The sequence below is a fragment of the Podarcis muralis genome, chromosome 4, assembly GCF_964188315.1.
Source record: "Podarcis muralis chromosome 4, rPodMur119.hap1.1, whole genome shotgun sequence".
NCBI classification, from domain to species: Eukaryota; Metazoa; Chordata; class Lepidosauria; order Squamata; family Lacertidae; genus Podarcis; species Podarcis muralis.
Window position 1 is genome coordinate 12,814,748 of NC_135658.1, and position 16,978 is coordinate 12,831,725.

A 16,978-nucleotide genomic window follows, 5' to 3' on the forward strand; every position below is an offset into this window, starting at 1 on the left:
ATTATAATACATTATATCAAAATGTTCTATCTGAACGTTGCAAAACAGCCTCAGGTGCGCAGCCAATTCCCCCCACCCCTGTTTTACAGTGCAAGCCTACATGTGTCTACTCATAAGTAAGTCCCATTGATTTCAATTGGTTGGATTCCTAGGTAAATATATAAAATGAGCCAGTCAGTGTGGTACAGTGGTTAGAGTGTTGGTCTAGGAACTGGGAGACCAGGGTTCAAGTCTCCACGCAGCAATGAAGCTGGCTGGGTGCCCATGGGCCGGTCACTGTGTTTGAGAATAATCTACATTACAGGCTTGTTGTGGGGATTAAATGAGGAGGGGGAGAACCATGGTGCCATCTTGAGCTCCTTGGGAAAGTGTGGGGTATAAACACAATCAGTCAGTCAGTCAATCAATCAATCAATCAAAAATACACATTATCCCATCTCCTGCCACACATTTCAGAATATCTCCCCCACCCCAAATCCTTCTGCTTGATCCCCTGCATATAAAAGTCAGAGGTTTCTGCACATATATTATTATTATTCATTTCCCATGGAGTGTCTTCACAATACAAGAAAAACATACAGAACACCATTGCAAATATAAAAACAGTAAAATTGAAAAACTATTAAAATAATAACTTACAATCTATTTTCAAATGACTTCTGAATACCTCTCCTCTGCATATTCATATATTACACACACACATTTTTCTTTCTCTTTTTTTCTTCTCTTTTTTTCTTTCTCTCTTTTTCCCCACTTTCATTCCTCCTCTCCTTCCCCCGCTTCTATGTTGTCCTGTATCTTATACACTCTCTCTTAGTTATTATTATTACTTTTATTACAACACACCTCTCTCTACTAATTTCCTTTTTGCGTGTATGTATCTTTTGTATTTGATTATACTAATATAATTCCTAATGGATGGGGTAAGGTAATTAAGTATGTAATCGCATCTAATGAAATGTGTTGTTTTTGTCCCCATTCACTTTTGGCTTTTCATTATGTAGGCACCTTCCAACCCCTTACAAAAAGAAGTGTTGGTGAGACAATGCAAAGATGACTGGGCCAGGTGACAGTACAAAGGTGTTTCTCGAAGCTTCAACACACACACACATATATGATAAAATTGTGTCCTGTTGGATGAGGCCAAAGTCTCACCTAGTCCAGCATCCTATTATGACAGTGATCAGGCAGATGTGGATGGGAAGCCTGCTAGCACTGTATGAGTGACAGCTCTCTCTCCCTGCTTTTGATTCTCAGCAACAGATATAACCCAGGCCTCGGGGTCTGGGTGAGCAAGGAATTTGGTCCGTTTTTCAAAGCGGTTTGTGAAGCAGTTTTAGTGAGCAAAAAGTGTGTACAAAAATATGCAGTTTAGATTTTTACAAGGGACGCAGGTGGCGCTGTGGTCTAAACCACCGAGCCTCTTGCGCTTGCCAATCAGAAGGTCGGCGGTTCGAATCCAAATGATGGGGTGAGCTCCCATTACTCTGTCCCAGTTCCTGCCAACCTAGCAGTTCAAAAGCACACCAGTGCAAGTAGATAAATAGGTACCACTGTGGCGGGAAGGTAAACGGCGTTTCTGTGTGCTCTGGCACTTGTTGCAGTGTCCCTTAACAAACTGTACCCTTAACAAACTACAGCTGCCAGATTTTTTAAGGAAAAATCTATGACTGCTTACAGTGGTATCATAGTGCTTGGGGGATCTGGATGGCACTGTGGTCTAAACCACCGAGCCTCTTGGGCTTGCCGATTGGAAGGTTGGTGGTTCAAATCCGCATGACGGAGTGAGCTCCCATTGCTCTGTCCCAGCTCCTGCCAACCTAGCAGTTCAAAAGCACGCCAGTGCAAGTATATAAATAGGTACTGCTATGGCAGGAAGGTAAATGGTGTTTCTATGAGCTCTGGTTTCTGTCACAGTGTTCTGTTGCGCCAGAAGCAGTTTAGTCCTGCTGGCCACATGACCTGGAAAGCTGTCTGTGGACAAACACCTGCTCCCTTGGCCTGAAAGCGAGATGAGCACCATAATCTCATAATCTCCTTTGACTGGACTTAACCATCCAGGGGTCCTTTACCTTTGTAACTAGATTTTTCTATATATATATAAAATGCATATATTGCAGACAAATGCACTGGAAATGCATATTTTGCTTTTCACAAGGATCTATTTTTATGTATTAAGTCATAGAGTCAAACAACTGTAGAGTTGGAAATCCATACAAAATCTCTAATTGTGGACTTTTCATCTGCACAGACCAGGATGAAACAGACCTGTGAATGAACTCCGGTGAAATGGAAACAGTGTGGGATTAGTTGCTCAGCCAGTCCATAGCCTCTGTAGCTACAGGCAGAAAGAGGCCACTCTTCAAGTAACCCAGAAGCTGGTGCACCTGGCAAAGCTATAGCTATGCACCTGCTATTTATCTAAGAACAGGAAGCAGCCTCAAAATAATATTGCAGTCTCTTTAGATGCAAATCTGGGGAGCACTTCACTCTGGAATCCACACCCTGCCTTAGACAAATTGTAGCATCCTTCTTCAACCCAACAGTAACAACATTTGACTAATCGCTCCAGAGTAATATGTCCAGGAGCTCAACTTCTGTTTGATCTGCTTACATGCTGCCAGTTAAGGTTGGCACTGCCCCACCAATCTCAGTCCACTTTCAGCCAGTTCGCTTTTGTCAGCAAAATTCAGGGTTATGGTGGAAGGCTGTATCTGCATGGCAGAGCACCCGCTTTTCATGTAGAGCCTTGCATTAAAATTCCCCTGGCATCTCCCGCTAAAGCCTTCAAAAGAATGGTAGCCAACCAGTGTAGACAGTACTGTGATCAGACTTGTATAAGAAAGCTTCCTTGGATTTTTTTTTTATTTAGACTTAAAATCATTTTTTTAAAAAATACACAGGCTAGTTATTTGGATCAGAGTCCTGGTTTTGCTTACAATAACAGCAACAACCATTTACAGTCATACCTCGGGTTGAATGCGCTTCGGGTTGAGTGCGTTCGAGTTGCGCTCCGAGGCAACCTGGAAGTAACGGAGCGCATTACTTCTGAGTTTCACCACTTGTGCATGCGCAGACACTCAAAATGATGTCAAGTGCATGCGCGGAAGCGGCGAAAAGCGACGCGTGCATGCGCAGACGTGCTGGCGCTAGTTACGTTTGCTTCTAGATGCGAATGGGGCTCCGGAATGGATCCCGTTCATATCCAGAGGTACCACTGTAATATATCTAGGTGATATTAATAATTTTAACTCTCTAAATACAATAAACGAATTTGTGTTTTTGTAAAAAGCCCTCTATCCAAAGCATCCCTTATTGGCCAATATTGCTTTTGGGGGAAAATGAACCTGCTTTTAAAAAATGTCAATGAGAACCAATGTGGTGTAGCGGTTGGAGTGTCAGACTAGGACCTGGGAGACCAGGGTTCAAATTCCCCATTCAGCCATGAACCTCACTGGGTAACCGAGGGCCACTCACTGCCTCTGAGCATAACCTAACTCACAGGTTGCTATGAAGATAAAACTGGAGACACCACCTTGAGCTGGTTGGAGAACAGGTGGGATATAAATGCAAAAGAAAAGGAAAAACAAAAGACTGTACGACTGCACATTTGTAGGCACACTTAAAAAGAAGCAGTTTTCCTTCCTCAAATTCTTTTTGGCCCCCAGTTCCCACCAAAGCAACTGATTCTGTCTTTATGGATCACCTAACAGCATTTCATGTAAAATAGCATGTTTTTGAGTGCCAGCTTCAGTCTAACATTCAGGAGAATCAAAAGAATGGAATGGATCGAAGGACACACAGCAATCACCAGTGAACAGATATAATCTTTCCATCTGCTCCTCGCTTGGCAGGAAGGCATTCCCACAAGTATCTCGGCCACAAAGCTGCAGATGTAGAGCATCAGGAAAGAGATCAGAGATTTAATGGCGGTGATGTGAGCGTCAGTCCTCAGGTCCTTGTTGTCTGCTGCACCGTGTCTCATCTCCTTGGTGTGCCTCCACAGAGATGCAATGAGCAAGGTGGATGATACTACGAAGAACAGAAGCGGGATGACTGCCAATGTCAGGAACATGATGAAACCCTTGAAGTAGGAGATGGTCTTGACGGGGCTGTCAAAGGTGGCGTTTCTCAGAAAGCTCCTGGTTGAGTTGCAGAGGTGGCCACTATAATCCATCCAGATGAAAGGGAGGGAAGAGATCAAAGAGACCAGCACCGAACCCAGCAGAATCTGCGGAACCATCCTGACGACTCTCAGCTTGATTAGCAGAAAGTACCGCTGGGTGAAAGTGCTGATCTTGGCACAGTAGAACATGCTGAGACACGCAGCAAACCAGAGGCAAGCTGTGCTGGCCAAAACCAGGAGGACATAGTGGACTCTGATCACTTCCCACTGGTACATCTTCGGTAAAAGGGCAGAGTGCAGGATGGTACCCTGGAGAAGAAGCCGAGATGAACAGAGGCAGACCAGGATGACGTCGCAAGTGGGCAGCTTTTTCCTTTTCGCCCAGTCTGCGTAGCCAACGGCCACAATGAACGCACTGGCAGCCATGCCCACAGTGCCCTGGCTCACAATTATGACTTGTAAGGTTTTATGAACAGAATCTGACATCCTTGCACTCACCCTTGCCTGTGCTTCTTGTCTTGGTGATATATCCACAGACAATCCGCGATTTGGACAATCCTATCAAGGATCTTCAGGGGTAGCATGTAGCTCTGATCGTGTTCAGAAACAGTAGACAGGGCAATGTGAAGTATTGGTATTACCTGGTTCCATCAGTCTTACAGCCTTCCATTCTTTTGGGATCCAGCCAGAGCACATGCATTGTCCACACAACAATTCTCATTCTCCTGGTCCAGGAAGTCACCTGAAATCTATACTGTGTGTTTTATTCTGGTGTTGTTTCAGGGCATGCAAATGATTGGTGTGATTTCCTATTTGGCTTTAACCCCAGCCGTTCTCCTGAACATACATTTGCAAGATGCATCTGCTCAAACACATCTCTTGTTACTTTCACCCCTCCCTGCTGTCCATTCTCTTCCTATAGTCACACTTTAGATTCTAAGATCTTCAGGGTGTGATAGGAATTTTATGGTCTTAGATATATGGTAATGTTCATAACTGCACATACATAGATCAACACAGGAAGACCAACCTGGAACCATTTTGATTCCTAAACTGACCAAATCCTTTCTCTGCAAGGTTAAACTGGAAAAGCCTCCCCATTGTCTCTTTCCTCACAAATCCTGTCTCAAGGATATGTCTGTTTGAATAAGGTGTGAGCCTGTGACCTGGCCCAGGAAATAAGTATTTTACCACTACAAAAGAATGGCCAGGCTCCCCAGGAAATCCAATCAAGTAACTTGCCAGACAGGAGATAAACTGTGACAGGAGAAAAACAACATTTAAATTTCTGTGATGTAGGTGGGATGTATCTGAGGGGTGGTCTTAGGTTACACCCCTTCTGTGATGTATGTGTAATGTTTCTGGGAGTGGTCTTTATCTAGAGAATGGGAATTTCAAAAGTCTTTATAAGCCCTTGCACAGCATCTTTCTGGGTTCCTCCTCCTTTCCTTCGTGTGAGGGGAGCACCCTGTTGAACAGATCAATAAAGATCAAGCTTACTAGCTGCTTTGCTTCTCAATATTCTCTGGTTGGCCTCTGTTATTTTCTCCTACCAATAGGGAACCTATGTAAGGTCTCTATATGGGCTCTTGGATACCCCATAAGGGAAAAGGGCATTATTTTTATTTACAACAAGGGCTACAAACGATGTGTGTTGTTGTTGTTTTTCTTATGCTACAAAATATGAAGGATCGAGAATACTCCTCCTTCATGATCCCATTTGCAGCCCACTAAAAATAGGTATGTGTGTTTTCAGGGTCAGTAGGTGTATGATTACAGGGTGGAAAATTATCAGAGGAATTCCTTTGGGCTGATGACTGATCTATCGCTCCCCCCCCCCCCAGTGCTCTGTTCCTGGGGGACATCCTTTCTTTACCCTGACAAACCTTTCCTCCAAAATATCATTTGGGACATTGGGGGACGGGGAGATATGGTGAACCCATCAGAGATGCAAGGGAACTCTGGTAAATTTCAGGCCCTCCTCCCTTCCCTCCAAAAATATTTGCAGTTCTTGAAAGAGAAGAGGGAGTTTTGTACCCTCCTGCCCATGCAAAATAAAATAAAATAAAATAAACCAGCCCATACGTTCAAAAATTTTGCCAGACCTACTGGTGGAGATAAAATTGAGCGCTGATGTTACTGTGGGGGCTGCTTTGACCCATGGAACCAGGCAGAGGGCCTTCTCGGTAGTGGCGCCCGCCCTGTGGAACGCCCTCCCATCAAAGAGATAAACAACTACCTGACATTTAGAAGACATCTGAAGGCAGCCCTCTTCAGGGAAGTTTTTAATGTGTGACATTTTGATGTATTTTTAATCCTTGTTGGAAGCCGCCCAGAGTGGCTGGGGAGACCCAGCCAGATGGGCGGGGTACAAATAATATATTATTATTATTATAGTGCTCACTGGAAGGACAGATCGTGAAGCTGAGGCTCCAATACTTCGGCCACCTTATGAGAAGAGAAGACTCCTTGGAAAAGACCCTGATGCTGGGAAAGATGGAGGGCCCAAGGAGAAGGGGACAACAGAGGACGAGATGGTGGGACAGTGTTCTCGAAGCTACCAGCATGAGTTTCACCAAACTGCAAGAGGCAGTGGAAGACAGGAGTGCCTGGCGTGCTCTGGTCCATGGGGTCACGAAGAGTCAGACACAACTAAACGACTAAACAATAACAACAACTGCCCTGGGGGCAGTTCAGCTTCTTCCTACTCCCTTCCATCCAAACCTAAACCTTAAGTGACGGCATTTTCAACATCTGCATGCGCGCGCACACACACACACACACACACACACACATCATGGGATGGGACAACTATTGCTTAACCCCCTGCCTCAAGTCACTGCTGAGCATTTTTTAATCCACCTTTCCCTTTATTTTCCCCTTTTTAAATAGCAAGACATGAATGAGAGGTTTAGAACACAGCAAGAAAGATCACTGGACTTTCCAGTTCTGAAGCTTTATTAAGAGGAAGGATAAAGGCAAAGAAACAAAAGAGTTTATTCTCTAAATACCGTATACCAGACAACTGAACATAGATGCCGAAGCTTGCATGCATCGTCCATGACATTCTGAGATGACAAAGTGGTGGCAAGCGGATAAGAATGGATGGCATATTATAGGCCTCATTTTCATCCCTGGAGTCTCACACATAAGCCTCATTTTCATCCCTGGAGACTCAGGGGAGAGGGCTGGCAGAGGGAAGAGAATCCACTTCTCAGGTGTGAGCAGGTGATGTGCATTTGGTGCATGTCGTTCCAGCAAGTACACAGAGGGAAATGAGCCACTGTTGTTTTTCCAACTTGAGAAGATGGAAACAAAAGGAGTGCCATGGGAGATATTTCTTATCAACTCCTGGTAGGCAGAAATTATCAGGGAGGGTGGAATCCATCCCACTGATGCATAGAATAGAGGACATGCATTCTCTGAAGTTGAGAATCTAGCCAGGTATTTTATTCTTATGGCCACATGCAGAGAAAAGCCATCAGTGACAATTAGCCATTGCTTGTAGTCTAACCTCCAGAATAGATAATGGGTGGTGAAACGTTTTCAGCCTAAGCCTGTAGGGCTACATTGCAGCTGTGGGTGGAGCAATGAATATAATTTTTGCTAGTTTGCACTCACACTCACATCCCCCTCTCTATCCTTTAGCCAGGAAGCAAGAGGCATTATGCAACAATGCTTTCTCTATGTTCTTTATCCTATTTCCTATTTACACATCTGCCCTTAGGGTCCAGTTCCCAGGTCCACTATTTAAATTACCAGCAGCAACTAGGGATGGATGGGATTTCAATTGCTCTGCATTTTTAACAGAACCAAGCTAATTGACACATTCCAAACTAATACACAGAACAGAACATAATCATTTTTCACATTTTGCACTTCTCCAAAATTTATGCGATATAATTTTCAAAAAAGGACCAAAATGAATGAACAATTCCCGCATTTTGGGTTTAAAAAATGCATTTGAAAATACACATAAAATGTGTATTTAAATATGCATTTTGTGATAACATGCGTACTAAAAAGTATTTAAGTGCAAATTCCCCTTGTATATATTACAAATCAATGGGACAAATGGATTTATGAATGAACATAGGGGAGATTGGCATGGCTCCTTCTTTCTGTAGTGGCAACAATGTGCCTTGATTTGTCCACCCTGCCATTCACAATTAAAGCTACAATTGTCAACACACTTCCTCTTCCAGAGCTCATGAATCCAATGCAACACACCCTCAGCATCTGCATATGAAGACCACAGCATGAATCAGCGCGAGCTATTTATTGAAACATGACAATATTGTTCAAACGAGGAGCCGGATAGTGTTTCTCAGCTTTTTCTGTTGTGGCAAATGATCTTTCCTTCAAGCCACATGATAGAAGAATAAGATCATTTCCTCCAGACTCTGCCAATGGAGATACAGAGATGTCACCAAAGGCTGTTTGGCTTCTGCTCAAAGAAATGTCTGAGTAATTTTTAGGAAGGTTTGGAAAAAAAGAGGCTTGACTACTAGTAAATTTCACAAGATGCTTCAAACATCCCTAAGACTGACTTGTTCCTTTGGGAGTCTTGGGATAGGAAGGTGATATGGTTGCCCACAGTCTCTGACGCAGAGGATCCCACAAAGTCATGAGGAACATCTGCCTTAGTTTGGAATTTGTGATAATCAAACTGATGGCATGTCCTGAATGATATCCGGCCACCATAACAATGGAGAATACCACTGTCAAGGGATTGATGAACAACATGAGTGAAATCTCAGCTGCAAAGGCTACAGTGTAGAGGAGAAGGAATGATGCCACCATCTTGACTGCTCTCAATTGAACGTCCATCCTCTGATCTCTAAAACCTTCTCTGTTCTGTTGCATCCTCTTAACATGGTGCAGAAGGGACTGAATCAAGAAGACAGAAGAAGCTAAGCATATAATAAAGGATGGGAATGTCCCTGCAATGTACAGAAGAGAAGAAAATAGCATCCCAGTGGTCTGAACATAACACCTCCCAGTACTGTTACCCAAAGGGAGATTTGTCCCATTGCAGCATTGGTAGCAATCTTCAAACCAGTTGAAAGGAAGGGAGACAAGTAAGGAACCCAACACTGATCCTAGGAGCAGGTGTGGAACCATCCTGGAGATCCCCATCTTAATTTTCACGAGGAGAGGTTGGGTAAAGGTGAGAATTTTCATGCAGTAAAAGGCAGCAAGCCACGTGGCTGTCCACAGAGTAACAGCATTGAAAAATGCCCAGAGGAAAACGACAGATTTTGGCATATGTTTTGGATTGCTGATGTCAGTAAAAACTGAGTAATGGATGCCCAAAGTTAGCCCCAGGAAAAGAAGGCGGGACACACTCAGCACCAACAGGATCATGTCGGAGGAAGAGAGCGTTTTGTTTCTGGACCATTCAAGGCCACTTGCAATGGTGATGAATCCATTTCCCAACAAGCCGATGACAACCATAGCTGTGATGACAATGAGAGAGAGAAAATGGAGAAAAGCTGATCCCAACATCTCTCCTCGATTTGCAGACAAACAGAGGCTGATGAGAGACTTCCTGTACCTTGGACAGCAGACGGTGTGTGTGGCTAAGATGCCACACAGCTCTCTGTCTTTTATCCAAGAGAGGGCTAGAAATGCTGCAGAAATTTATTTAAGCTAGGATTGTTTTGCTAGAAACATAAATATGGACTGGGCAGGTCAACATCCTGTTTGCGACATTTGCATGGTCTTTTCCATGTCGCTGTGTACCTACTGTCAAGTAAATGTGGATGTCAAAGAGTGGTCTCCTTCTGTCATCCTGACTGCCAAGCATATTGCAATAATCATTAGAAGCATGTGGATTTGAGGAGTCAGACATGAGAGGTCCCTATATTAGGGAGGGAAAATGATATAATTGGGCCCTGTTCACACAGCCAGGATCACCTGTTCAGATGATCACCCAGCCCTTAATCTATCTTAATATCATCTCTGTTTTATGGAATGGTCTTCCCAGAAATGTCCACCCGGCCTTGCCATCATTGCAGCATCAGGAAAAGGTGTTTTTCTTTTCCCAGGCATGTGGGCAGAATCAACAATATTCTATTCTATTCTATTGCTAAATCTGTTTTTAATATACATGCTGTAAGTTTCATTATATGCCTGTTGTTTTTGTCCATGGAGTTTTCTTGGCAGGGATACTGGAGTGGCTTGACGGTTCCTGCTCAAAGCAGAGACATCACCTTGCCGACAAAGGTCCGAAAAGTTAAAGCTATGGTTTCCCCAGTAGTGATGTACGGAAGTGAGAGCTGGACCATAAAGAAGGCTGATCGCCAAAGAATTGATGCTTTGGAATTATGGTGCTGGAGGAGACTCTTGAGAATCCCATGGACTGCAAGAAGATCAAATCTATCCATTCTGAAGGAAATCAGCCCTGAGTGCTCACTGGAAGGACAGATCCTGAAGCTGAGGCTCCAATACTTTGGCCACCTCATGAGAAGAGAAGACTCCCTGGAAAAGACCCTGATGTTGGGGAAGATTGAGGGCACCAGGAGAAGGGGACGACAGAGGACGAGATGGTGGGGCAGTGTTCTCGAAGCTACCAGCATGAGTTTGACCAAACTGCAGGGGGCAGTGGAAGACAGGAGTGCCTGGTGTGCTCTGGTCCATGGGGTCACAAAGAGTAAGAAACGACTAAACGACTAAATGACTAAACAACAACAAAGTTTCATTTTTGTATTATTATTTTTACTTGCTTGCAAATCACTTTAGGACTCTATTTCAAGACTCAGGTGATTTACAAATGTAATAAGCTTATATTTCGTTGCCTGAGGTGGAGAACAAGATGGCACCCCTCCCCATTCCACAAAAGCCTGATGATAAAATTGCACCCTTCACTACATCTGGGGGTAGCAGGTTCACTTAGTGGCTCAAGAACAGGTCGTGTACATACACAGCTGTGTCCTCAAGAGAGGCAAGTTGCTCAGGAGGAACAGCTGAGAGGTTACTATTGTTGACCTCCAGCATCAGTTGCCCAGCAGTTGTCTCACTGTGCCAATTGGTAGGTCTGCCCTGATCTAGACCATATTCACATGCTGCATTTAAATCACTAATGTTTATTATGTGTATTGAATTTCTATACCACCCTTCATCTGGGGATCACAGGGCTGTTTATAATATAAAGCTACAGTTATAGAGTGGTTTATAAATCAATAGAGAACTCTGGGAATTGTAGCTCCGTGAGGGAAACAGGGGTCTCTGAACAACTTGCAGCACCCTTAACAAACTACAGCTGCCAGAATTCTTTGGGGAAATCTAGAACTGCTCACAGTGGTATCATAGTGCTTTGGGGGACGTGAGTGGTGCTATGGTCTAAAATACTGAGCTTCTTGGGCTTGCTGATTGGAAGGTTGGCAGTTCGAATCCCCGTGAGCTCCCGTTGCTCTGTCCCAGCTTCTGCAAACCTAGCAGTTCGAAAGCACGCCAGCACAAGTAGATAAATAGGTACCGCTGCAGTGGGAAGGTAAATGGTGTTTGCATGTGGTCTGGCACTCATCACGGTCCTCTGTACACCAGTAGCGGTCTAGTCATGCTGGCCACATGGCCTGGAAAACTGTCTGTGGGCAAACGCTGGCTCCCTCGGCCTGAAAAGTGAAATGAGTGCTGCAACACCATAGTCATCTTTGACTGGACTTAACCATCCAGGGGTCCTTTACCTTTACGTATCATAGTGCCTTAATTGGATCTCTTCACATCATTTCTGCCTGAAAGCAACTCTCCAAGATCTCCAAGATAAGAGTTTTCTCCTGACCCTGCTATTTGGAGTCTTCTAACAGAAGAGTCCTGAAACTGAATTTAGGATGTTTTACATGCAAAGCACCACTACTAAGTTTTGCCTCTCCAATCCTCCAGACCCTTCCCAACCCACATCCTCAAGAAACAGACAGGGAACATAATGTGACGAACAGCTCAAAAGCAACCAGCGCTTGACTGTCTTACCCTGTTCTATTTTGTTTGCTTAGCTTAAAATGAGTTTTTCTAGCGCGCCTGATAAATTATCGCAGTCGCCCCAGCCAGCTTTTTTGCTTGCTGAGTTATGAGATTCCGCTGCCCTAAAAAGATTTCTCAAAATGAAAAGCTTAGATAACAGCTTTCTCCTCGAACAGCATTCTCTTCCCAATTCTCCCCACAAAACCCAGGAAAGCAATTTCGATGAAACACAGGACGGTGCTATGCAAAATCCCAGCTGCCGATCCATACACAATACCATAGATGAGATTTATGTAAATGCTGTGTGCACAAGTAATCTGAACACTCACTGATGAAATCCTTCTCGGATTTGCATCCTCAAGGACAACCGGTGGAAGCCTCTGGGTGTCTTTTCCAGAATATTGTCCTTCCCTGAGCAGAGATTACTGGGCATGTTGAAAAGGCATGTTCTGTTATCACCGCCAATATTTCCGCCTCTCCAAAAGTGACAACAAGCATTTAGTGCATTTATCCCCCAAAAGAAGTCTAATTTTCACAAAGGTAGGTCTTGCTGAATGCTTGGTTCACATTCTAGTAGAAGAGCTCAAAGTTGAGGCCAGCAAGCTCTCTGAAATTCTTTTGGTAAAACAGTCTACAGTGGTACCTCGGGTTACAGACGCTTCAGGTTACAGATGCTTCAGGTTACAAACTCTGCTAACCCAGAAATAGTACCTTGGGTTAAGAACTTTGCTTCAGGATGAGAACAGAAATTGTGCTGCGGTGGTGCGGCAGCAGCGGGAGGCCCCATTAGCTAATGTGGCATCTCAGGTTAAGAACAGTTTCAGGTTAAGAATGGACCTCTAGAATGAATTAAGTTCTTAACCCGAGGTACCACTGTAGTTGGGAGACTGTTCCACCCAGCTCACTCTCCCGTCACCAAGTATGCATCCCCTTCCTTTCCATTAAGTCAGAGCCAGCAGCAGTGAAGGTGTCCAAGGAAGAAAAACTAGGCAGGTTTTTTCTCCATAACTTCTCTCCATTGTCTCATTGCATCAGGCTGTGTTGTTTAGTCATTAAGTCGTGTCTGACTCTTTGTGACCCCATGGACCAGAGCATGCCAGGCACTTCTGTCTTCCACTGCCTCCCGCAGTTTGGACAAACTCATGCTGGTAGCTTCAAGAACACTATCTAACCATCTCGTCCTCTGTCATCCCCTTCTCCTTGTGCCCTCCATCTTTCCCAACATCAGGGTCTTTTTCAGGGAGTCTTCTCTTCTCATGAGGTGGCCAAAGTATTGGAGCCTCAGCTTCAGGATCTGTTCTTCCAGTGAGCACTCAGGGTTGATTTCCTTAAGAATAAGATAGGTTGGATCTTCTTGCAGTCCATGGGACTCTGAAGAGTCTCCCCCAGCACCATAAATCAGGCTATCGGCTATCAAAACGCCTGAGCTTGAGGGCCTATGGCAGATGACGTTCTCCTACATGGATCCTGCAAATGTTGTTACCCTCTCTCTTAATGTTAGAATGCCCTTTGTCAAGAAATGGCCAAAACACTCAAATATGCCATTCCAACTTCACCGCAGATGTGTTTACTGAACATATGGGATGATCCATGGGAAATATTCAACCAAGGAATAGGTCAGTCGATAGGAGCACAAGACTCTTGAATCTCAGCGTCATCTAAGATAGCTGCACTTCACTGACTAATTTGGGGATAGCTAACCTATGGCCCAGGGACACGGGTGGCGCTGTGTGTTAAACCACAGAGCCTAGGACTTACCGATCAGAAGGTCAGCGGTTCGGATCCCCGCAACGGGATGAGCTCCTGTTGCTCGGTCCCTGCTCCTGCTAACTTAGCAGTTCGAAAGCACGTCAAAGTGCAAGTAGATAAATAGGTACCGCTCTGGCGGGAAGGTAAATGGCATTTCCGTGCGCTGCTCTGGTTCTCCAGAAGCGGCTTAGTCATGCTGGCCACATGACCTGGAAGCTGTACACCGGCTCCCTCGGCCAATAAAGCGAGATGAGCACCGCAACCCCAGAGTCGGACACGACTGGACCTAATGGTCAGGGGTCCCTTTACCTTTAACCTATGGCCCACTGTATGTCACTGAACGATAAAAGGTGATTTCTTTCACAAAAGTTCATTAATTTCTGCTGCTCCTGATGGTAGGACCAGAACCAGGAACAATGGATTCGAATTACAAGAAAGGAAATTCTGATTAAACATTAGGAAGAACTTTCTGATGGTAAGAGCTGTATGAAAGTGGAATGGGCTGTCATGGAAGGTGGAGGTTTTTAAGCAGAGGTTAGATTGGCATCTGCCTGAGATGCTTTAGCTGTGATTCCTATATTGCAGGGGGTTGGAATCTATTCCCACTCTGCAATTCTATGATTTTATTGTTCATTCTTATTACAGGGCTCCACAAAACCCTTCTATCCAGGCTGATTTCTTCTCCATCTTCTGTTCCTTCCTGCTTTCTCTCTCTCTCTCTCTCTCTCTCTCTCTCTCTCTCTCTCTCTCTCCCAACACTGCCAGGTTTCAATAATTGATAAGCAATAAGAGCAAGTTATCTCTGAAGGGAAACTGTTTCAGTAACTGTGAAATTTTCCTTTGCTGTAATTAAGGCATTCCATAAATAAACAAGCATTTTAAAATGGGCTGAATTATTCATGTTCTCCAGGTTGTTATAGTGATGGAGGATCTCCCTGGCGGGCTCCTGGTCCTGCGCCCAAACGGTAGTGATTGTACATCGCACCTGGAAGCAAAATCTCTAATTGCATCAGTCAGAGCAATAGACCTCGGTGACCCGCTTAACCCAGGGGAGACGGTGACATTTTATGCTGCTAGACAGCCCGTGCTGAATCACGTCAAGAACAGCAACTTAAGGGTTTTCTGGGGCAGAGGCGAGACACGGCCAGGCCACAGCACTTGGCGGAACAATCAGGTCATAGCTAATAAGTCAGATGACAAAGCTTTATACAGGCAGTTGGTGTTTTTCCAACCCATAAAATGAAGCAAGGAAACTCACATGGCTGAATGGGGGAGGAAGATGGGTATGTTATTAAAGGAAGGTGAGACTCTGGAAGATGTAATGCTTGATTGCCGAAAGAGTATTTTAAGAACACCTCTGGGGAGACTCCCCCCGTATAACAGTGTTATTAGCATAATATGGTTCTCCTCCTCTCTTTGATGCAATAGAATTGCAGAACTGTGGTGTAGGAAAGGATCCCAAGGGTAATCTAGTCCAGGCATAGGCAAACTCGGCCCTCCAGATGTTTTGAGACTACAGTTCCCATCATCTCTGACCACTGGTCCTGCTAGCTAGGGATGATGGGGGTTGTAGTCCCAGAACATCTGGACGGCCAAGTTTTCCTGTGCCTGATCTAGTCCAACATCTTGCGCAGGAATCGCACCAAAGAATCCCTGACAGATGGTCATCTATTATGTGTTGAAAAACCTCCAAAGAAGAAGAGTTCATCACCTTCCACTGTCAAGCAAGAACTCACCCTCAGAAAGTTATTCCTAATGTTTAGTCAGAATCTCCTTTCTTGTATTTTGAATCCATTGGTCTGGGTCTTACCTTCTGGAGCAGCAGAAAACAAGCTTGCTCCACCCATCTGTGACAACCAGGGCTTCTCTTTCTAGAAGGAGAAGAGCTGGAGTGGCAGAAGGGGGCTTGCTCAGCAGAGCGCTGGGATAATTACTTGCAAAAAAATAATAATGCGCATTTTAGGCAAAACTGCACACAAGCATCTATAGCTTAGGAGAAATTCACAGGGAAATGTGAATTAATTTTGCAATTAAATTAAAAGACAATTAATTTTCATGAGGAGATACACACACACACACTCAAACTGATGTGGAAATGTGGAGAAATTAAGTTTGGAAAATTGAGAAATGGAGAGTAGCCAAAATTGATAGATCTGTTATCCCTAGTTAATACTACTTTATTTGAAGGTGTCAGCATAGCCCCACCATTTCCTACCCACCCACCATTTTATTATGACATTATTAATGCTGCACCATTGCTTTGTTTCTGTTCCGGCCTGTTTCACTCAATTAGTAAGTACTGTTTTCTCATCCTTGAGTATTGAGTTTCCACTTTCCAAACCACTTATACTCTGCAACCTCATTTTAGCATTCAATATTCAGAAAGCAGTTGACATAATGAGGTGAGCAAGTGGTCAATATTATTAACTCTGGAAACTAGCAAAGCATTCTAGGCACCAGGGTGCTTGGGGTGACAGACATCTCACATCTGTGGAGAAGGCGCAAAGCCCACGTAAATAGATTTCAGGGAAGAATTTGGGGGAGTTCAAATTGCAAAAGTGGACTCCCCTAATCAGCACCTCCAGACAGATTAGACTTTGAAATATACACTTCTTTTCAGTTCCATTATGTGGCAGTCCAACGACTGATCGATTTCTTGTTCTTCCTTTATTTTAGAGGTCCTGGCACAGGACCGGATTTAGGATTGATGAGGCTCTAAGCTACTGAAGGTAATGGGGCCCTTTAGATGTCCAGCTGTCCTTTGTCAACAACAAATTGTCACTGTTTTTTGTGTTGAATATATGCTATATGGTGATTTATGTACCTCTCAAACCATTTGCACATGCAGAACGTAGGCACCCTATATATAGAAAGGAGCAAACTAGTGATATTTTAGGGAGCAGGCTAGCAGGCGGGGCCCATGACTTACATCATAGGAGCCTACGCAACACAAACACTGTTGCTGTATGTAGGTTTTATTGTATTTGTTTTTTATCTTATATTTTGGAAATTTACATCCAGGTTGTTTCCTTTAATTTTTTTTTTGGGGGGGGGGCCAAGAGAGTGGGGCCCTAAGCTATAGCTTGTTTAGCTTATACAGTGGTACCTCTGGATGCGAACAGGATCCATTCCAAAGCCCCA

The 16,978-nt window shown here is 44.2% G+C and overlaps 2 protein-coding genes and 1 long non-coding RNA gene across 3 annotated transcripts in view; all 3 read right to left on the reverse strand.

Moving 5' to 3' along the window:
• LOC144327374 (uncharacterized) overlaps positions 1 to 16,978 on the reverse strand; it is a 682,853-nt gene that overhangs the window by 599,706 nt on the left and 66,169 nt on the right. The window lies entirely within an intron of this gene.
• Positions 3,707 to 4,612, reverse strand: LOC114595442 (taste receptor type 2 member 40-like). The gene has a single exon (XM_028725717.2). The coding sequence runs from the start codon at positions 4,610 to 4,612 to the stop codon at positions 3,707 to 3,709; it is 906 nt and encodes a 301-aa protein (XP_028581550.2).
• On the reverse strand, positions 8,666 to 9,583 carry LOC114595443 (taste receptor type 2 member 40-like). Its single transcript, XM_028725718.2, has one exon. It carries the CDS (start codon positions 9,581 to 9,583, stop codon positions 8,666 to 8,668), a length of 918 nt encoding a protein of 305 aa, XP_028581551.2.